This window comes from Schistocerca cancellata, chromosome 6 (genome assembly GCF_023864275.1).
Source record: "Schistocerca cancellata isolate TAMUIC-IGC-003103 chromosome 6, iqSchCanc2.1, whole genome shotgun sequence".
Classification (NCBI taxonomy): domain Eukaryota; kingdom Metazoa; phylum Arthropoda; class Insecta; order Orthoptera; family Acrididae; genus Schistocerca; species Schistocerca cancellata.
In genome coordinates this window covers 325688461-325703399 of record NC_064631.1, presented here as the reverse complement: position 1 = coordinate 325703399, position 14939 = coordinate 325688461, and the positions used below count along the sequence as shown (strand labels likewise).

The 14939-nt window shown below is 41.2% G+C and overlaps 1 protein-coding gene across 1 annotated transcript in view; it reads right to left on the bottom strand.

The window, feature by feature from the left end:
• The window catches only part of LOC126190965 (non-lysosomal glucosylceramidase), a 250969-nt gene that overhangs the window by 159443 nt on the left and 76587 nt on the right, over positions 1–14939 (bottom strand). The window contains exon 4 of the mRNA XM_049931627.1: positions 7050–7212. Within this exon, the coding sequence (XP_049787584.1) occupies positions 7050–7212 (163 nt within the window). The remainder of the gene's footprint in view (positions 1–7049; positions 7213–14939) is intronic.

Here is a 14939-nt window from a genome sequence, read left to right as displayed (position 1 = left end):
CTATTACCACAACCTACTTTCCCATACAAAAGACTTCAACCATTTCCTCCACCCACTTTCACTGTTGGTGTTCCAATGCCACCCAGCACAATGCTCACCACTGTCGATATCACCTCCCTCTACACAAACACCCCCAATGCCGAGGACCTTGCTGATATTTTTCTAACATCTGACTGAATCCAAACCTACAATCTCCTTCCTGGCCACAATTACCTTTCCCACAATTACTTCTCCTTTGAGGGTATCACCTACAAACAAGCCCATGCTACAACATTGGTGCCATCCTATTATAATCTATTCTTGGACCATCTACAGGAATCTTTAGTAACCACCCAGTATCCCAAACCCCTTACCTGGTTCACATTCACTGATGACATGATCTGGACAGAGTGTGAGGACACCAGATACACATTCCTCCAAAACCTCAACACATTCTCCTCCATTTGCTACAGCTGTTGCTCCTCAGTTCAACAAGTCACCTTCCTCGATATTGACTTCAACCTCAAGGATGGTTACATCAGTACCTCAGTCCACATCAAACCTATCAACCACCATCAGTATCTCCTCTCTGACAGCTTCCACCCATTCTAAACCAAGAGAGATCTTTCATACAGCCTAGCCATGGTCATAGCATCTGTAGTGATGAGCGGTCCCTCTTTAAATACACCAAGAGTCTCATTGGGTCCTTCAGAGACCGAAATTACCCTCCCGCCTTGTCCAGAAACAGGTCTCACAAGTCTTGTCTCACCAGTCACCTACCATATCCACTATCCAGCCACAAATAATCACTCCTAAGCGTGTCTCAGGACAACCCGGGACTGGAACAAATGAATCACAATCTCTGCCAGGGTTTCAATTACATTCCATCCTGTCCTGCAATTAGAAATATTCTCCCCATCCCACTCATTGTGGAATTCCTAGTATTCTGCTGCCCACAAAACCTACACAATATCCTTGTCTGTCCCTTCTCCCAACCACTTGTCTCATGGCTCATATCCTTGTTACTGACCTAGATGCAAGACTAGAAAGTTTGCTCAAGGTCACTGCTTATGTCTCACCCTACTCCATCCCTTGCCCTGCAATGTTGCCACGTTACGCACTAGCTTGTCTGCTATCCCAATTTCCTACTTCCACGAGTTTGGTTACGCTTTGTTCCATGAACTCATTCTACTTTACATGCAATTATGAGTGATAAAGCATAGCTACAACACAAAATTGAGTATGAGGCCTCAAAAATAAATATTTTTCTCCTTCTAAATGACCTAGATTTTAATTCCAAGAAAATTGATGGTATACACAAATTTTTTATGGAACAAATGGATAATGCAACCTTAAGAGTTACATTTTGGAGCGCTACACTTTTATTGCATATTGAAGATAACAGGCCGATAATGTATAGGGACAAAATCTAGGTTTCACAAAACCATCTGAACAAATGTATTTGGTATTAAAGTACAAAGGGTGTTCAAAAAGTTTTGCACAGTCGTCTCTAATTTTTTAGTTTTTGCAGGAGGAGAATGAAAGTTTTTGTGATCATACCTGGAGGGAGTCGAGGGACATGAAAGGGAAGGAGTGGTTGGGAAGGGAGTGAGACACGGTTGTAGCCTATCCCTGATGTTATTCAATCTGCATACTGACCAAGCAGTAAAAGCAACAAAAGAAAAATTTGGAGTAGGAATTAAAATCCATAGAGAAGAAATTAAAACTTTGAGGTTCGCCGATGACATTGTAATTCTGTCAGAGACAGCAAAGGACCTGGAAGAGCAGCTGAACGGAATGGACAGTGTCTCGAAAGGAGGATATAAGATGAACATCAACAAAAGCAAAATGAGGATAATGGAATGTAGTCGAATTAATTCGGGTGATGCTGCAGGAATTAGATTAGGAAATGAGAATTTAAAATGGTAAATGAGTTTTGCTATTTGGGGAGCAAAGTAACTGATGATGGTCGAAGTAGAGATGATATAAAATGTAGCCTGTCAATGGCAAGGAAAGTGTTTCTGAAGAAGAGAAATTTGTTAACATCAAGTATAGATTTAAGTGTCAAGAAGTCGTTTCTGAAAGTATTTGTATGGAGTGTAGCCATGTATGGAAGTGAAATGTGGACGATAAATAGTTTAGACAAGAAGAGAATAGAAGCTTTCGAAATGTGGTGCTACAGAAGAATGCTGAAGATTAGATGGGTAGATCACACAACTAATGAGGAGGTATTGAATAGAATTGGGGAGAAGAGAAATTTGTGGCACAACTTGACTAGAAGAAGGGATCGGTTGGTAGGACATGTTCTGAGACATCAAGGGATCACCAATTTAGTATTGGAGGGCAGCGTGGAGGGTAAAAATCATAGAGGGAGACCAAGAGATGAATACACTAAACAGATTCAGAAGGATGTAGGTTGCAGTAGGTATTGGGAGATGTAGAAGCTTGCGCAGGATAGAGTAGCATGGAGAGCTGCATCAAACCAGTCTCTGGACTGAACACCCCAACAACAACAACAACAACAACAACAACAACTTGGAACATTTAGCTATACATTGAGCCTACTTAATGTAGCCTCCATCAGCTGTGATGCATCTGGCCCAACATTCTTTCCATGATGTAAATGCACTATGGTAAAATTCTGGGGATTGACTTTTACATCATCGCTTGACAGAGGAAATAAGATCTTTCTCACAGTCAAATGTTTTACCACGCAGGTGGGCCTTTAGACAACCAAAGAGGTAAAAATCAAATGGCGCTAAGTCCGGACTGTAGGGAGGATGAGGAACAATTTTCCACCCATTTTCCTCATTTTCTCCTACATCGTAAGGGCTGTATGGGGGTTTGGCATTGTCATGGTTTAATCTGATGAGCTGACCCTGAAGCTGTGGTCTGTGGGTCTTGATGGCACATTGCAGCTTGTCCAATGACAAACAGCAATGCTCCCAGTTAATTGTGGAGCTAGGTTCCAAAAAGTCAATGAAAATGACACCACACTGATCACAGAAAGAGGAGGCCATCACCTTTCGGCCTGCAGTTCTTGAAAGTCTTGGTTTCTTCTTCCGAGGGGAACCCGGATGACGCCACTCCATGGCTTGGGTCTTGCTGTCAGGTTCGGACAAAAACAACCATGTTTCATCCTGGGTAATGACGCCATCAAAACACTGTTTCCACTCTTCAGTAAAGGTCTTTATGAGACCCTTACACACATTCTTCCTCATCGTTTTCATTTCTCTTGTCATAATCAAGGCACCCATTGTGCACAGATTTTTCTGTATCCTAGTGACTATACCAGTGATACCACACTACCCAATGACAAATGAGTCATTTCAGCAAGCTGTTGCATCGTTACACATCTGTCATTTTGGATGATTTGATCAATGGTCTCCTTATTCACATCACTCGCAGCTGTTGATGATCTACTGCATCATCGCTTGTCCAGCAGAGAAATCACCTTCTTTAAACCTCTGCAACCACCGCTGGATACTGCTGCGATCCACTGTGTCCTCCACGTAAACAGGGAGCAACTTCCTGTGAATCGATGTGGCAGAGTCATCACTGACCATTGTTGCAACGTGACACCTACTTCACGGTCCATTATGGCTCAACTGTACATAAAAGAAAATACTTTTATATACCAATTTAAAGCAAAATGTTCCAAGTATGTTCACAAAAAATTTCATTCTCCTCCTGAAAAAAAAAAGAAAAAAAAGAAAAAAAAATCCTACAGTCACATTTGTATAATGAATTTTAGTGTTTTCAATGATGAGTGTACTGATGAAGAGCCTGTAAGATCCACAAATCTAATCCCTTTGGACAGTAGGGAATATCCTCAGTCATATTAAGGTGGGCTGTCAGAACAATAATACGGGGGGGGGGGGGGGGGGGTCATGCAAGTCCTCACACACTGAGTGTTCCACAGGTAAATCTCATTCATACATGACATACAGTAATGCTGTCTAGATGTTACCAAATTAATTTTATTATTTCTTTAAAAAGTTTCTCGCTAGAAGTTTTCATTGTAGAGGTGAAAATTTCACACCTGTTATAGTAATTTATTTTTTATCTCATAATACAGGGTGTCCCACTCAAACCTCCCTGATTTCAAGGACGCAGGAGAGAAAAACCACAGTAGATAAAACAATGAAAAATGCACCACATTGTAGAGCATCTCAAAGAATTTATATTCCTGTATCAGAAGTGCCAAGTACATCGCCCGAGTGCAGCATGGTCACATGGGCTGAAAATGGCGACGCCACAGCAGTGTGTGCAAGCAGTAGTGTGGTTTGCAGAAACAAAATCGCTGATTACTGTGCAAAGAAATTATCGTCGTGTGTATGATTGTGATCCACCTGATGTGAAAACAATTAAGGAATGGTATAGGAGGCAGTGTACTTTATGGAGTTTCAGAAGAGACAGTGGAGGACATCAGACAAATGTTTGAAGCTCATATAAGTCAATTCATCAAGCATCTAGGCAACGTGATGCACCTCAATCAAGACTGCATTGTGTAGTTCACCAGCGTCTTCATATGTGTGCTTACAAAGTGCAAATTCTGCAACATCTGACACTGGACGACAAACCACGCTGACAATTTGCTGCGGATATGCTGCAGTGTATTGATAGGGATGTAATGCACGACAGGATTGTTGGACCGTTCTTCTCTGTGGAACAAACAGTGAATGGGTCAGTGTATCTGAACATTTTGGAGCAGTTGTGTACCCTCAGATACAAGACTTGCAACCCAACATCATTTTTCAACAAGATGGAGCTCTGCCGCATTGGTCAATGGCTGTTCGCTAGTTCCTGGATAGGAAATTTCCCAATCATTGGATCGGATGCGAAGGACCCATTGCCTGACCACCACGTTCACCCGACATTATGCCGCTTGATTTCTTCATATGGGGATCTGTGAAGGCATGCGTATATCCGACCAAAGTGGACAATATTCCTATGTTGCGACATCTTATCACTAATGTGATTGCAACACAATAACAGAGGAAATGTTATTAAGAACTTGGCAAGAAACTGAATATCGACTTGATATTTTTCATGCTCCAAATGGTTCACATGTAGAATGGTGCATTTTTCATTGTCTTACCTACTGTGCTTGCCGGTAGTCGGCGCGCATGCGTGTTTTGTCATTGGCGCCAAATTTCAATAGTTACGGCGAATCGGACCTTACTTTTGGAATAACCCTCGTATATGATATCCAGACTTTTTTTGTTATCCCCTACAACTTAATATTACAAACAAATGTATTTTGTGTGCAACAAATTTGAATTATCTGCTAGATATTTTATTATTGTCTACAGTATTTGACTCCAGTGGAAAATCTAGGATGAAATGTAATGACGCCGCCTTCACAGACGGTAACTATCCTCCCAAACTTGTACAAAAACAATTCTCCTGTGCCATGTCATTCCAGTCTCTCACCACCTCCCAAAGTCCCACCGTACGGCCACAGAGGAGCATTCCCCTTGTAACTCAGTACCACCCAGGACTGGAGCAACTGAATTACATTCTCCACCAGGGTTTTGACTACCTCTCACCGTGTCCTGAAATGAGAAATGTCCTGCCCACTATCCTTCCCATGCTTCCCACAATGGTTTTCTGCCGTCCACCGAACCTACACAATATACTCGTCCATCCTTACACAAACCCTATTCCCAACCCCTCACCTCATGGCTCATACCCCTGTAATAGACCTGGATGCAAGACCTGTCCCGTATGTCCTACCACTACCACCACCACCACCACCACCACCACCACCACCACCACCTACTCCAGTCTGGTCACTAACATCACCTATCCCAACAAAGACAGGGCTACCTGTGAAACCAGTCACGTGATCTACAAGCTGAGCTGCAACAATTGTGCTGCATTCTATGTGGGCATGACAGCCAACAAGCTGTCTGTCTGCATGAATAGCCACTGACATACTGTGGCCAAGAAACAAGTGGACCACCCTGTTGCTGAACACAGTGCCAAACATGACATCCTTCATTCCAATGACTGCTTCACAACCTGTGCCATATGGATCCTTTCCACCAACATCAGCTATTCTGAACTGTGCAGGTGGGAACTTTCCCTGCAATACATCCTACATTCCCATAACCCTCCTGGCCTCAACCTTCGTCAGTCACTGTCTTCATCCATCCAGCCCCTTCCATGTTCCCATTCCAGCACTACAAAGCCGTCATTCCACCATCACACCCAGTCTTTTTACTTCTCTCCTTTTCAGATACTCCCCCCCCCTTCCCCTTCCCACCTCTTCCCCGCCCTCCATCTAACCTGCAGCATTTCACTGTCACCCCCACCATACTATCCCTCCCCCCCCTGCCCCAGCCTCCTCATTAGTGCCGCACCCCTCCCCCCCCCCCCCGCCCCCCACAGTCACCACTCCCATTATGCACTGGTGCTGCTACTCAGTGTGGGTTCAGCTGCCTGAGACGGCAGTCATGTGTGTGGCTTGTGTGTCCTCTATTGTTGATGAAGGCCTTAACGGCCAAAAGCTTTATTTGTGACAGTCTTTTGTTGAGCCCATCTGCGACTTGGCATCTCCGCTATAAGGTGAGTAGCAGCTTTCCTTTTCATAACATTGTTGTATTTGACTCCAGTGTCATTCATAAAAAATGTGACATGCACTAACTATTTTTTCAGGTAAATGAACCCTATCACTGACACCTGGCTGCATCTAGATGAAACACACATTGTGAAAAAAATCAACCACATCCACTAGATGACAAAGGTACACAAAATCCTGGAACATACAGTAGATGTTAATAAAAATGTAACTGACACAGATGACTATTTTATATTGTTTGGTGTCATAAAAATGCAAAGATCTCTAAAAATAAAAATAAATACAAAAGGAAAAAGGAAAAAAAACTTATTCTCTTACATTATTAGGTATTGCAGAACATTTCATCAACGCCTGATAAAGCGTATTGACAATTACATCAGAAATCTCACACATATGCAATGAACTTTCTGAAATTTTTCACAGATGCTAACTCAGAGTTTATAATGGGGAAAGACTTACCCTATGAAGCAATACCAATACATACCTTGTAATTGTGTGGTATTACTGGTGAAATCTGTCTACAAATTACACGTATTTTCTGCTCTGGTATGTCAAAAACTGTCCATGCCCGTGGATAAAGGCCACAATATTCAGCATTACTGCCTTCAAATTCCCAGTCCCAAGTTCCCAAGCATCCATTTGGTTTCCTGTTGACAACCACAAACAATAAAAACCACGTAATTAAATAGGAATGCAAATGTAACTGACTGACTTTCTTGCTATTTGCAACAGTTTCCTAAAAAGTAATTTTAAAAATTGGTGTTTTAAGTACCATATACCACTCTCGCAAAATACTGTTACTGCTATTGCTGCTTGTACCACCACCAAAAGAAGTCACTCTTAGCCACTACCACAACAAAGTTGCTTTTGTTTGGTATCTATCTTAAGATTTTGTTATAATGTAATGATGCATTGGCAGAGGTCTCCTCTGTCTTCAGCCCATAACTGATACACAAATGAACCACGTTGAAAAGTAAGTATTCCAGAGGGTATTGAATTATACACATGAAAAAGGGTAAAATAACATTCATACTGCTGCACAGCAGAATAGTAAGTAAGCGCAGGAATAAAATGCTGTTAAAGAACCAATAGGGAGGGGTAAAAGGGACACATCTGTCAGATATGCACATGTGTTGTAACTGAATGTCAACATGAGCAGCCACAAATACAAACAAGCTTTTGGCTCATTTCATCAGAGTATGTGAGAAGCAAGCCAAGATCAACTGATTCAGTGCTTCAACAACAATGTGGAACTGACAAAACGTGCTACTGTATTGAGGCTACATGTAGCAACTTCACTTAGACATGTCATAAGAACACCATTCAGGATGCAAATCCACATAAAAAAACACTCAAACTCTGAAGCTAAACACTAGAGGAGCCACGAGTGCTGATATGCTAGAAAACGAGAGCACATTTGTTCACTAGTGTGTGTGTGTGTGTGTGTGTGTGTGTGTGTGTGTGTGTGTGTGTGTGTGGTTATCGCGTCATTGCCTGCTGTAAAACCTCTGGTTCCTTTTTTGTGGCAGTACTGCCTTACCATCTGTATGCTGAGACTGTTACTTGGGCTGTCCCGGTTGCCACACGCCTTCTCAACACAGGGGCATGCAGATTTCTGGGGCCAAGTCTGCGAGCAGCTTCACTCACCAAGAGTGCTGAGGTTGTGGGGATGCACAGCCACTACTTTCTCCTGTGACGGTTCTGCAGCACTGCCCACAGGCAGTGCGAGACCTGTGCTCAGCAAGTTCCTCACTGGGCACTGACGTGCCATCCTGCTCTTTCAAGCAGCATGGACTCTACATGGCAAGTGCTAGAATTTATCAGCACAAGAGTTAGCGTGCACTAGAGCAGTATCAGTGAAGTGCAAAACATGTAGATGATTTGGCCCTAAAGCACAGCAGTGCAGTGAGTCTTGCTGGGCTGAGATACATAATGAAGATCAATACTTTTTTTTTTTTTTTTTTGCTTGTTGATATTGTGTCACTATGAAGGGATCTCGCTTGTTCTGAGGTATAGTTCAAAATAGAGGCTATCCAATGACCAGAAACACATTCAGTAACTTTAAATGAATCTGTGGAAGTTTTGAAAAATCAGGTAGCTGCATTACTGCAAGATAAAATAGAACAGAGGCAGGTTATTGAACAAATGCTAAGGGAACTAGAGGCATTACATGCAGCAACAGGACTGATGCCAGCACAAGAGGAGGATACTGAGACCACAGTTGTCCTACCTATTCCATCTACTGATCCTATGGCAGCTAGTCTACACCTTATTCTGGGAAAAGATCTGAGGATGCATCAGCTTTTCTGGATGATTTAAGGAAGCAGCTCGTTTAGGGAACTGGTCCAACACAACATGTCTTTCTGTGGCTCAGTTACAGCTAATAGGTGACACATATTATGAAACCGTTGGTGAGGCATAAACGTTTAAGCAGCTGGCTGAAGGACTAATCCAAGACTATCATAAGCACGATAGTGCTAGATTTTTCAGAATAAAGCTCATTGCTTTAACGGAAAAACATAATGAATCATTAGAAGCATTCTCTTACAAGGTTCTTAAGCCGAACTCGCAAATTCACGAATTACAGCACAATGCAGAGATGGACAGAGTCCTCTTGCAGGAAGCAGCAAAATAGGACTTTGGATATTTTCATGGAAGATACGGTGGCTACGTCATGAAGAGTAAGAATAGAGAATCCTAGTCATTTGTCCTCTCCTATATGAACTGCTAAACAGTTAGAGGAAACAGGTTCTGTGAATGTAAAATGGAGTGACCAAGGAATTTTCTCTTCTGATGTTAAATGCTACAGACACCGATAAAATGGGCCACGTGAAGATGCAACATCACCAGCCACAGTGCTTTTAATATGGTGAGGTTGGACATAAGATAAGTGACTGCAGTAATAGTAAGCAGGAGACAAATAATAAGAAAAAGTGTTCGTTAAATGGGAATGGGAGTGCCTTGACCATCAGAGGCCACTGCCAATAGAACAGTACACTGCAGGGACAAGTGTCGCGACAGATTGTTGCTTGATTAGTACAGCAAGAACATAAACTCTTGACAGACACAGGTCCACATGTGTCAGCTGTTAGTCTGGACCTCTCAGGTAGGAAGAGACATCAGTCTTCACTAAAAAGGTTACATGGACTTGGTAATGGTGAGATAGATTCATTGTGGACAACACTGTTCACTTTTAGCATTGGGGCTGAAAAGTTTAAGCAGCTTATGGAGGTGGTGCCACACATTTGTGAGGGGTACTGTGCAATTCTAAGACACTATTTTCTGAATAAACATCATGCAATAGTTGGTGTTCCATGGTGTATGATCAAACTTGAGCAGAAAGCTGCTAGTGAAACAAAAGGTGCACCTGTCATGAGGATTGTATCAGCTAAGCCTTGTACATGTATAATAAAGGTTGATTTCCACAATAATGTACTGGCACGTACAGGAAAACTGATCTGGGTTAGTGTAAGTATGGCTTTACCAGGGAATTGTCATGCATGGTAGAACTGTCGACATCCAACAAAGAATTAGATACGTCACACTGTGTGGTACACAGGAGTGCAGTGTGTGTTTCAGATAAAGATGGGAATTTTTGGTTTCTGTGAGTTTAGATAATTCTAGCAAGGAAGAGGTGAGTCTGCCAAAGGTCCTAATAATTGCCAGTTTGAGTGACTTGGAAGAAAACAATATTCACAGTTCAGGCAACTACGCAGCCACAAGCACACCATTAACAATTCTGCACTACGGGATAAACATTTTGCAAGGAAAAGGTATGGAAGACATGGAATCTTTATTGCTTAGGTTCATGGATTAGTTCAATCCAGTGGTTTTGTTATGATCCACACTGATCACACAGCATAGAATACCATCAGAAAGCAATGCTCTGCTACATAAGAAACCATACAGGGACCCAAGGCAATTACAGTGCTAATGTACGAATTCATTGACCAGCAGTTGGCTGAGGATCCAGTGAGGATAGTCATAGTCAAAGGAGTGCAAACACTGTCATTCTGCCCAAAGGGTCACTGGTATCAAAAAATATAGGTCTTGTTCTGATTATTGCTTTTTACGTGCAAAAACTGTCACCAATCTGTATCCAATTCCAAACACCACGGATACACTCAACAAAGTGGGTCAATGTAAATACTTTTCAAATAAGGATTTGAAGAGTGGCAACTACCAGCTTGAAGTAGTTCTGAAATACAGGCCAAAGACAGCTTTTTCCACACCACAGGAACATTACCAGTATCACAGAATGCCATTTGGATCAAAAAAATTGCAGCAGCTACATTTCAGAGGCTCACAGATTGAAACCTAAGAAATGCATGGTGTATCTTTATTACATAATCATATTTTCAAGGGATATGGAAGAACATGTGAAATGACTGAAAGAAGTCCTTAAACAACAACAAACAGCACACTTAACACTCAATGTGCAGAAGTAGCATTTTGCTCAAATGGAAGCAAACTACCTACAGGTGAGTTCGTGTCAGTGGATCCCTGATGGTTGCAGTAGGATGGGTGCAGCGGCTTCACACGCCTACCTCAACCAATAACATAATGTGATTTTGTAAACATCTCTATGGCAATACCTCAATGTTATCACAGTCATATAGATGTCATTAAAAATATATAACTTTTTCAAACCAACAGCTCAATTCATGGAATCAATACTAGAAATAAGAATAATCTTCACAAGGATTTAAAGTCACTTAGTCTTGTCCAAAAAGGTGTGCATTATTCAGGAACACACATTTTCAATAACTTGCCAGCAGCCATAAAAAGCTTAACAACCAATGAAATTCAGTTTAAGAGAAGCCTAAAGGATTTATTGGTGGCCAACTCCTTCTACTCCATTGATGAATTTCTTAGTAAAACCAACTGATTTGTATATAAGTACAACATAACTTCTGCACAATTTCAGTGCAGCAATGTGTTCACTGAAAATTTGTGTGTGTGTGTGTGTGTGTGTAAGATTTGTATATGTGTGTGTGTGTGTGTGTGTGTGTGTGTGTGTGTGTGTGTGTGTAAGTATAATCTAACTTCTGCACCATTTCAGTGCAGTAATGTGTTCATTGTAAATAAGTATTACGGTAGTTGTATTACATGTTTATTACCTTATAAATAAATAAAAAACTTTTTTATTTTAAATTCAGTGCATTAGTATTTGTAAAATGACTCTTAGTGTTCATTAAAAAATGACGATCATTCCACTTGGGACCTGTGGAATGGTACATTAGCTTTTGTTTTAGTTGTAACTATTTGTCATGTATTATTGTTTTCCTGACATGTTCCACATCCTGGAGGACCTCCTCACTACGGATCAATTGGAATGAAGTAAATCTAATCTAATCTAATCTAAAAAAAGATGGCTACTGTTATTGCTTGTAGCTATTGGCACTTCACCGCTGAAACTTGGCAATACCATTGCAAGCTGTCAGGGACCTTCCTACATTATCTTGACCACATAACATGTAATTAGCCAGCAAGATGTAAAGACTGATCTACATTTAATATCAGCAGTTCATCATTTTGTACCACCATGGACTACACAACAGTTTCAAGTGTTTTTAGCCTCTGTAATTATTGTAGGAAATTCATAAGGGATTTCACACAAATTGCAGAGCCCCTGAATTGCCTACTACGAAAAGGACTCAAATTTGAGTGGTTAGTCGAGTTTGAGAAACTAAAGCATGCTTTAGTATCCAGTCCTACATTGGTATTTTCTAACTTTGAACAAGAGTTCATCCTGTCCTGTGATGCAAGCAATATGGCATTTGGTTGTATTTTGACCCAAACCATGGTTGATAAGGAACATCCAGTGGCTTATGCTTACAGACAGTTGAATAAAGCAGAATGGAATTATTCAACAACAGAAAAGGAAGTATTAGCTTTTATGTATGGTGTTACCTACTTTCTCTGGTATTTGTAAAGACAAACATTTAAGGTAGTGACTGATCATGCACCCCTTAAGTGGTTACTGAGACTGAAAGACCATTCCAGTAGATTAACACAGTGAGTACAGAAATTATGTGAGTTTAATTATGAGGTACTGCATTAACACGTGAAGTGCACACTAATGCAGACATGCTAAAAAGAAAAATTCATGTTCTACAAGCACTATGCAAAAGCTTGTCAGGATGGCAAAGAGCACAAGCAACAGACATAAATCGTTGGGCTTTTAGGTCGCAATCACTGTTAGTGACAGGTGACGGTTTGCTGTGCAGAAGTCAAAATGTGAACTGTGTGTGGTGGTTCCTGCATTATTTAAAAATGAACTTTTGCAACATGCTCATGGTCATTTGTTGGCTGGATGTAGAACGACGGACAGATGCATAGCAACAAAGTTTTGGTGGAGAACCAGAAAGCAAGATATGCCACGTGCGCAAAAAGCAGAGCTGAGTCACCAACATGTGCCATTGCAAAGATTACCAGGAGCAACCAAAATTTTCAAAATGCTTGGTTTACATACCTTGGACCTCTCGATAGGGCAGCAGCTAGTAACATATATTCTAACAATAATAAATCATTTTCCAGGTTTGTAGCAATGAGAGAAATTCTGGACCAACAAGCAAGCACAGTCAGGAACTGATGGTTAATAACTGGAGACTAACATTTGGTTTTTCCTGATACTATACATTTGGTTTTTCCTGATACTATAAAGATCAGGGTACAAATTTTATGTCAGATCTTTTGAACTAGTTTTCCACCCGCTTCACATCTGAAAATTTCACACTAGGCTTTTCTATCCACAAGTGAACGGATGTGCCAAATGGGTTCACCATACATATCTGAATATGATAAGCAATTATATGAATAGTCAACATGAAAATTGGGACACACATTTACAACGTCATCTCACCATACAATTAAAAAATACACAGCAGTACAGGTTGTATACAGTAGAAAGATGCCATCTCCTTTTGAGGTTCAGAAACCTGAATTAGGTGGCAACGAGGAGTAAGCAACAAAGTTTACAAAACTAATAAAAGAAGTGGGAGCAGTGGGTCAACCGAGTGAATACAAAAGCACTCTAGCATCAAGAGAAGATGAGAGAATGTACAGGGAAACTACCATAGTACTTAGTAGGCCAGTGAGTTTTGGTAACTAAACACCAAAAGGAAGAACAAAAAAGTTTATAAATACGTATCAGGGCCCATATCTGATGCTACAGATGACATCATCTGCAAATGTGAAGATACAGTTTCTGATGAAAACAATGATTGTTTTGGAAGCTGATTCAAGACCTTCAGTGTAGTGGCAGATGCATTCCCACAGATTATAACACCACAGGCAGAACTGAATAAAACCTCTAGGAAGGAAAAGAAGCCACGAGTTAGAATTGTTCAGGATTCTGATAGCTTATTATATGCATTAAGATCATGTGTTTACTTTCCTTTTGTTAACTGTGTACACTTGTTTCATTCCAACTACAGGGATTTGTTCTGTTTTATTTTTGGGGCATTTAATCTTGTCTGTGCTAGGTATTTTAATAAGTTCATACTGTGTAGTATTCAGTAGTATTTTGTTATGCACCAATGCTTTTGGAATGAGGAAGGTAAAGCGACAAGAAATTCCTTTCTCTCAGATGGCGTGCCAGCAGGGGCAGCCAGGAAGAGTATGGTAGTTTTGCAGGTTACAAATTTACACTAGCAAAGTAGTAATAATTTCAGAGAACAGAGAAAAATATGCACTGATGTCCAGAGAAGAGTTACAGCATGGCCCTCAAATTCAGGGAAGCTTAGTGATGCAATCACCTATCGAGTTGAGGTCACCGCAGATGCAAATCCTCCTTGGATGGCAGCCACCAAGATGTCAGGAAACCTCACTGATATCATCAGCAGCAAACAAGTCCAGGCATTAGTCAACTCAGGAGATTCCTTTCCTGTAATGTGGATCATATCACCACCACCAACTAAAGAAGACTATAGTCAATGATACAAAAACTATGTGCTAAAGTTGCAAATGGGAAATATGTTCAGCTGATAGGAACATATTATAGGTATCCGATCCTAGACTCCTATAGTTGTCAAGAGAGAGCCAGTTGGGATGTGGTAGTGAGTTCCTAGTTATGCTTTTAAGTGCCAAGAAAACATCATTAACTAACTCATTTACTACGCAGTAATACAGGATTGTCTTCCAAAGTGCCATGCCACACCCCTGCTAGCAGAGTAGGGCCTCATCAGTGGCAGAAGGCCGACTTTCGCTCATCTCACAGTATCACCAGAACAGAGAAGCATCAGGTGGCAGCAGCTGCATCACAGACGGCTATTGCCTGCAGAATCTGGTGGCCTCCAGCTCTGCGTACCCATCTCCAAAGTGCTTTTGTGAATGTCGAAGATTTGCACTCACGAGTCTCTCCCAAGGTTTA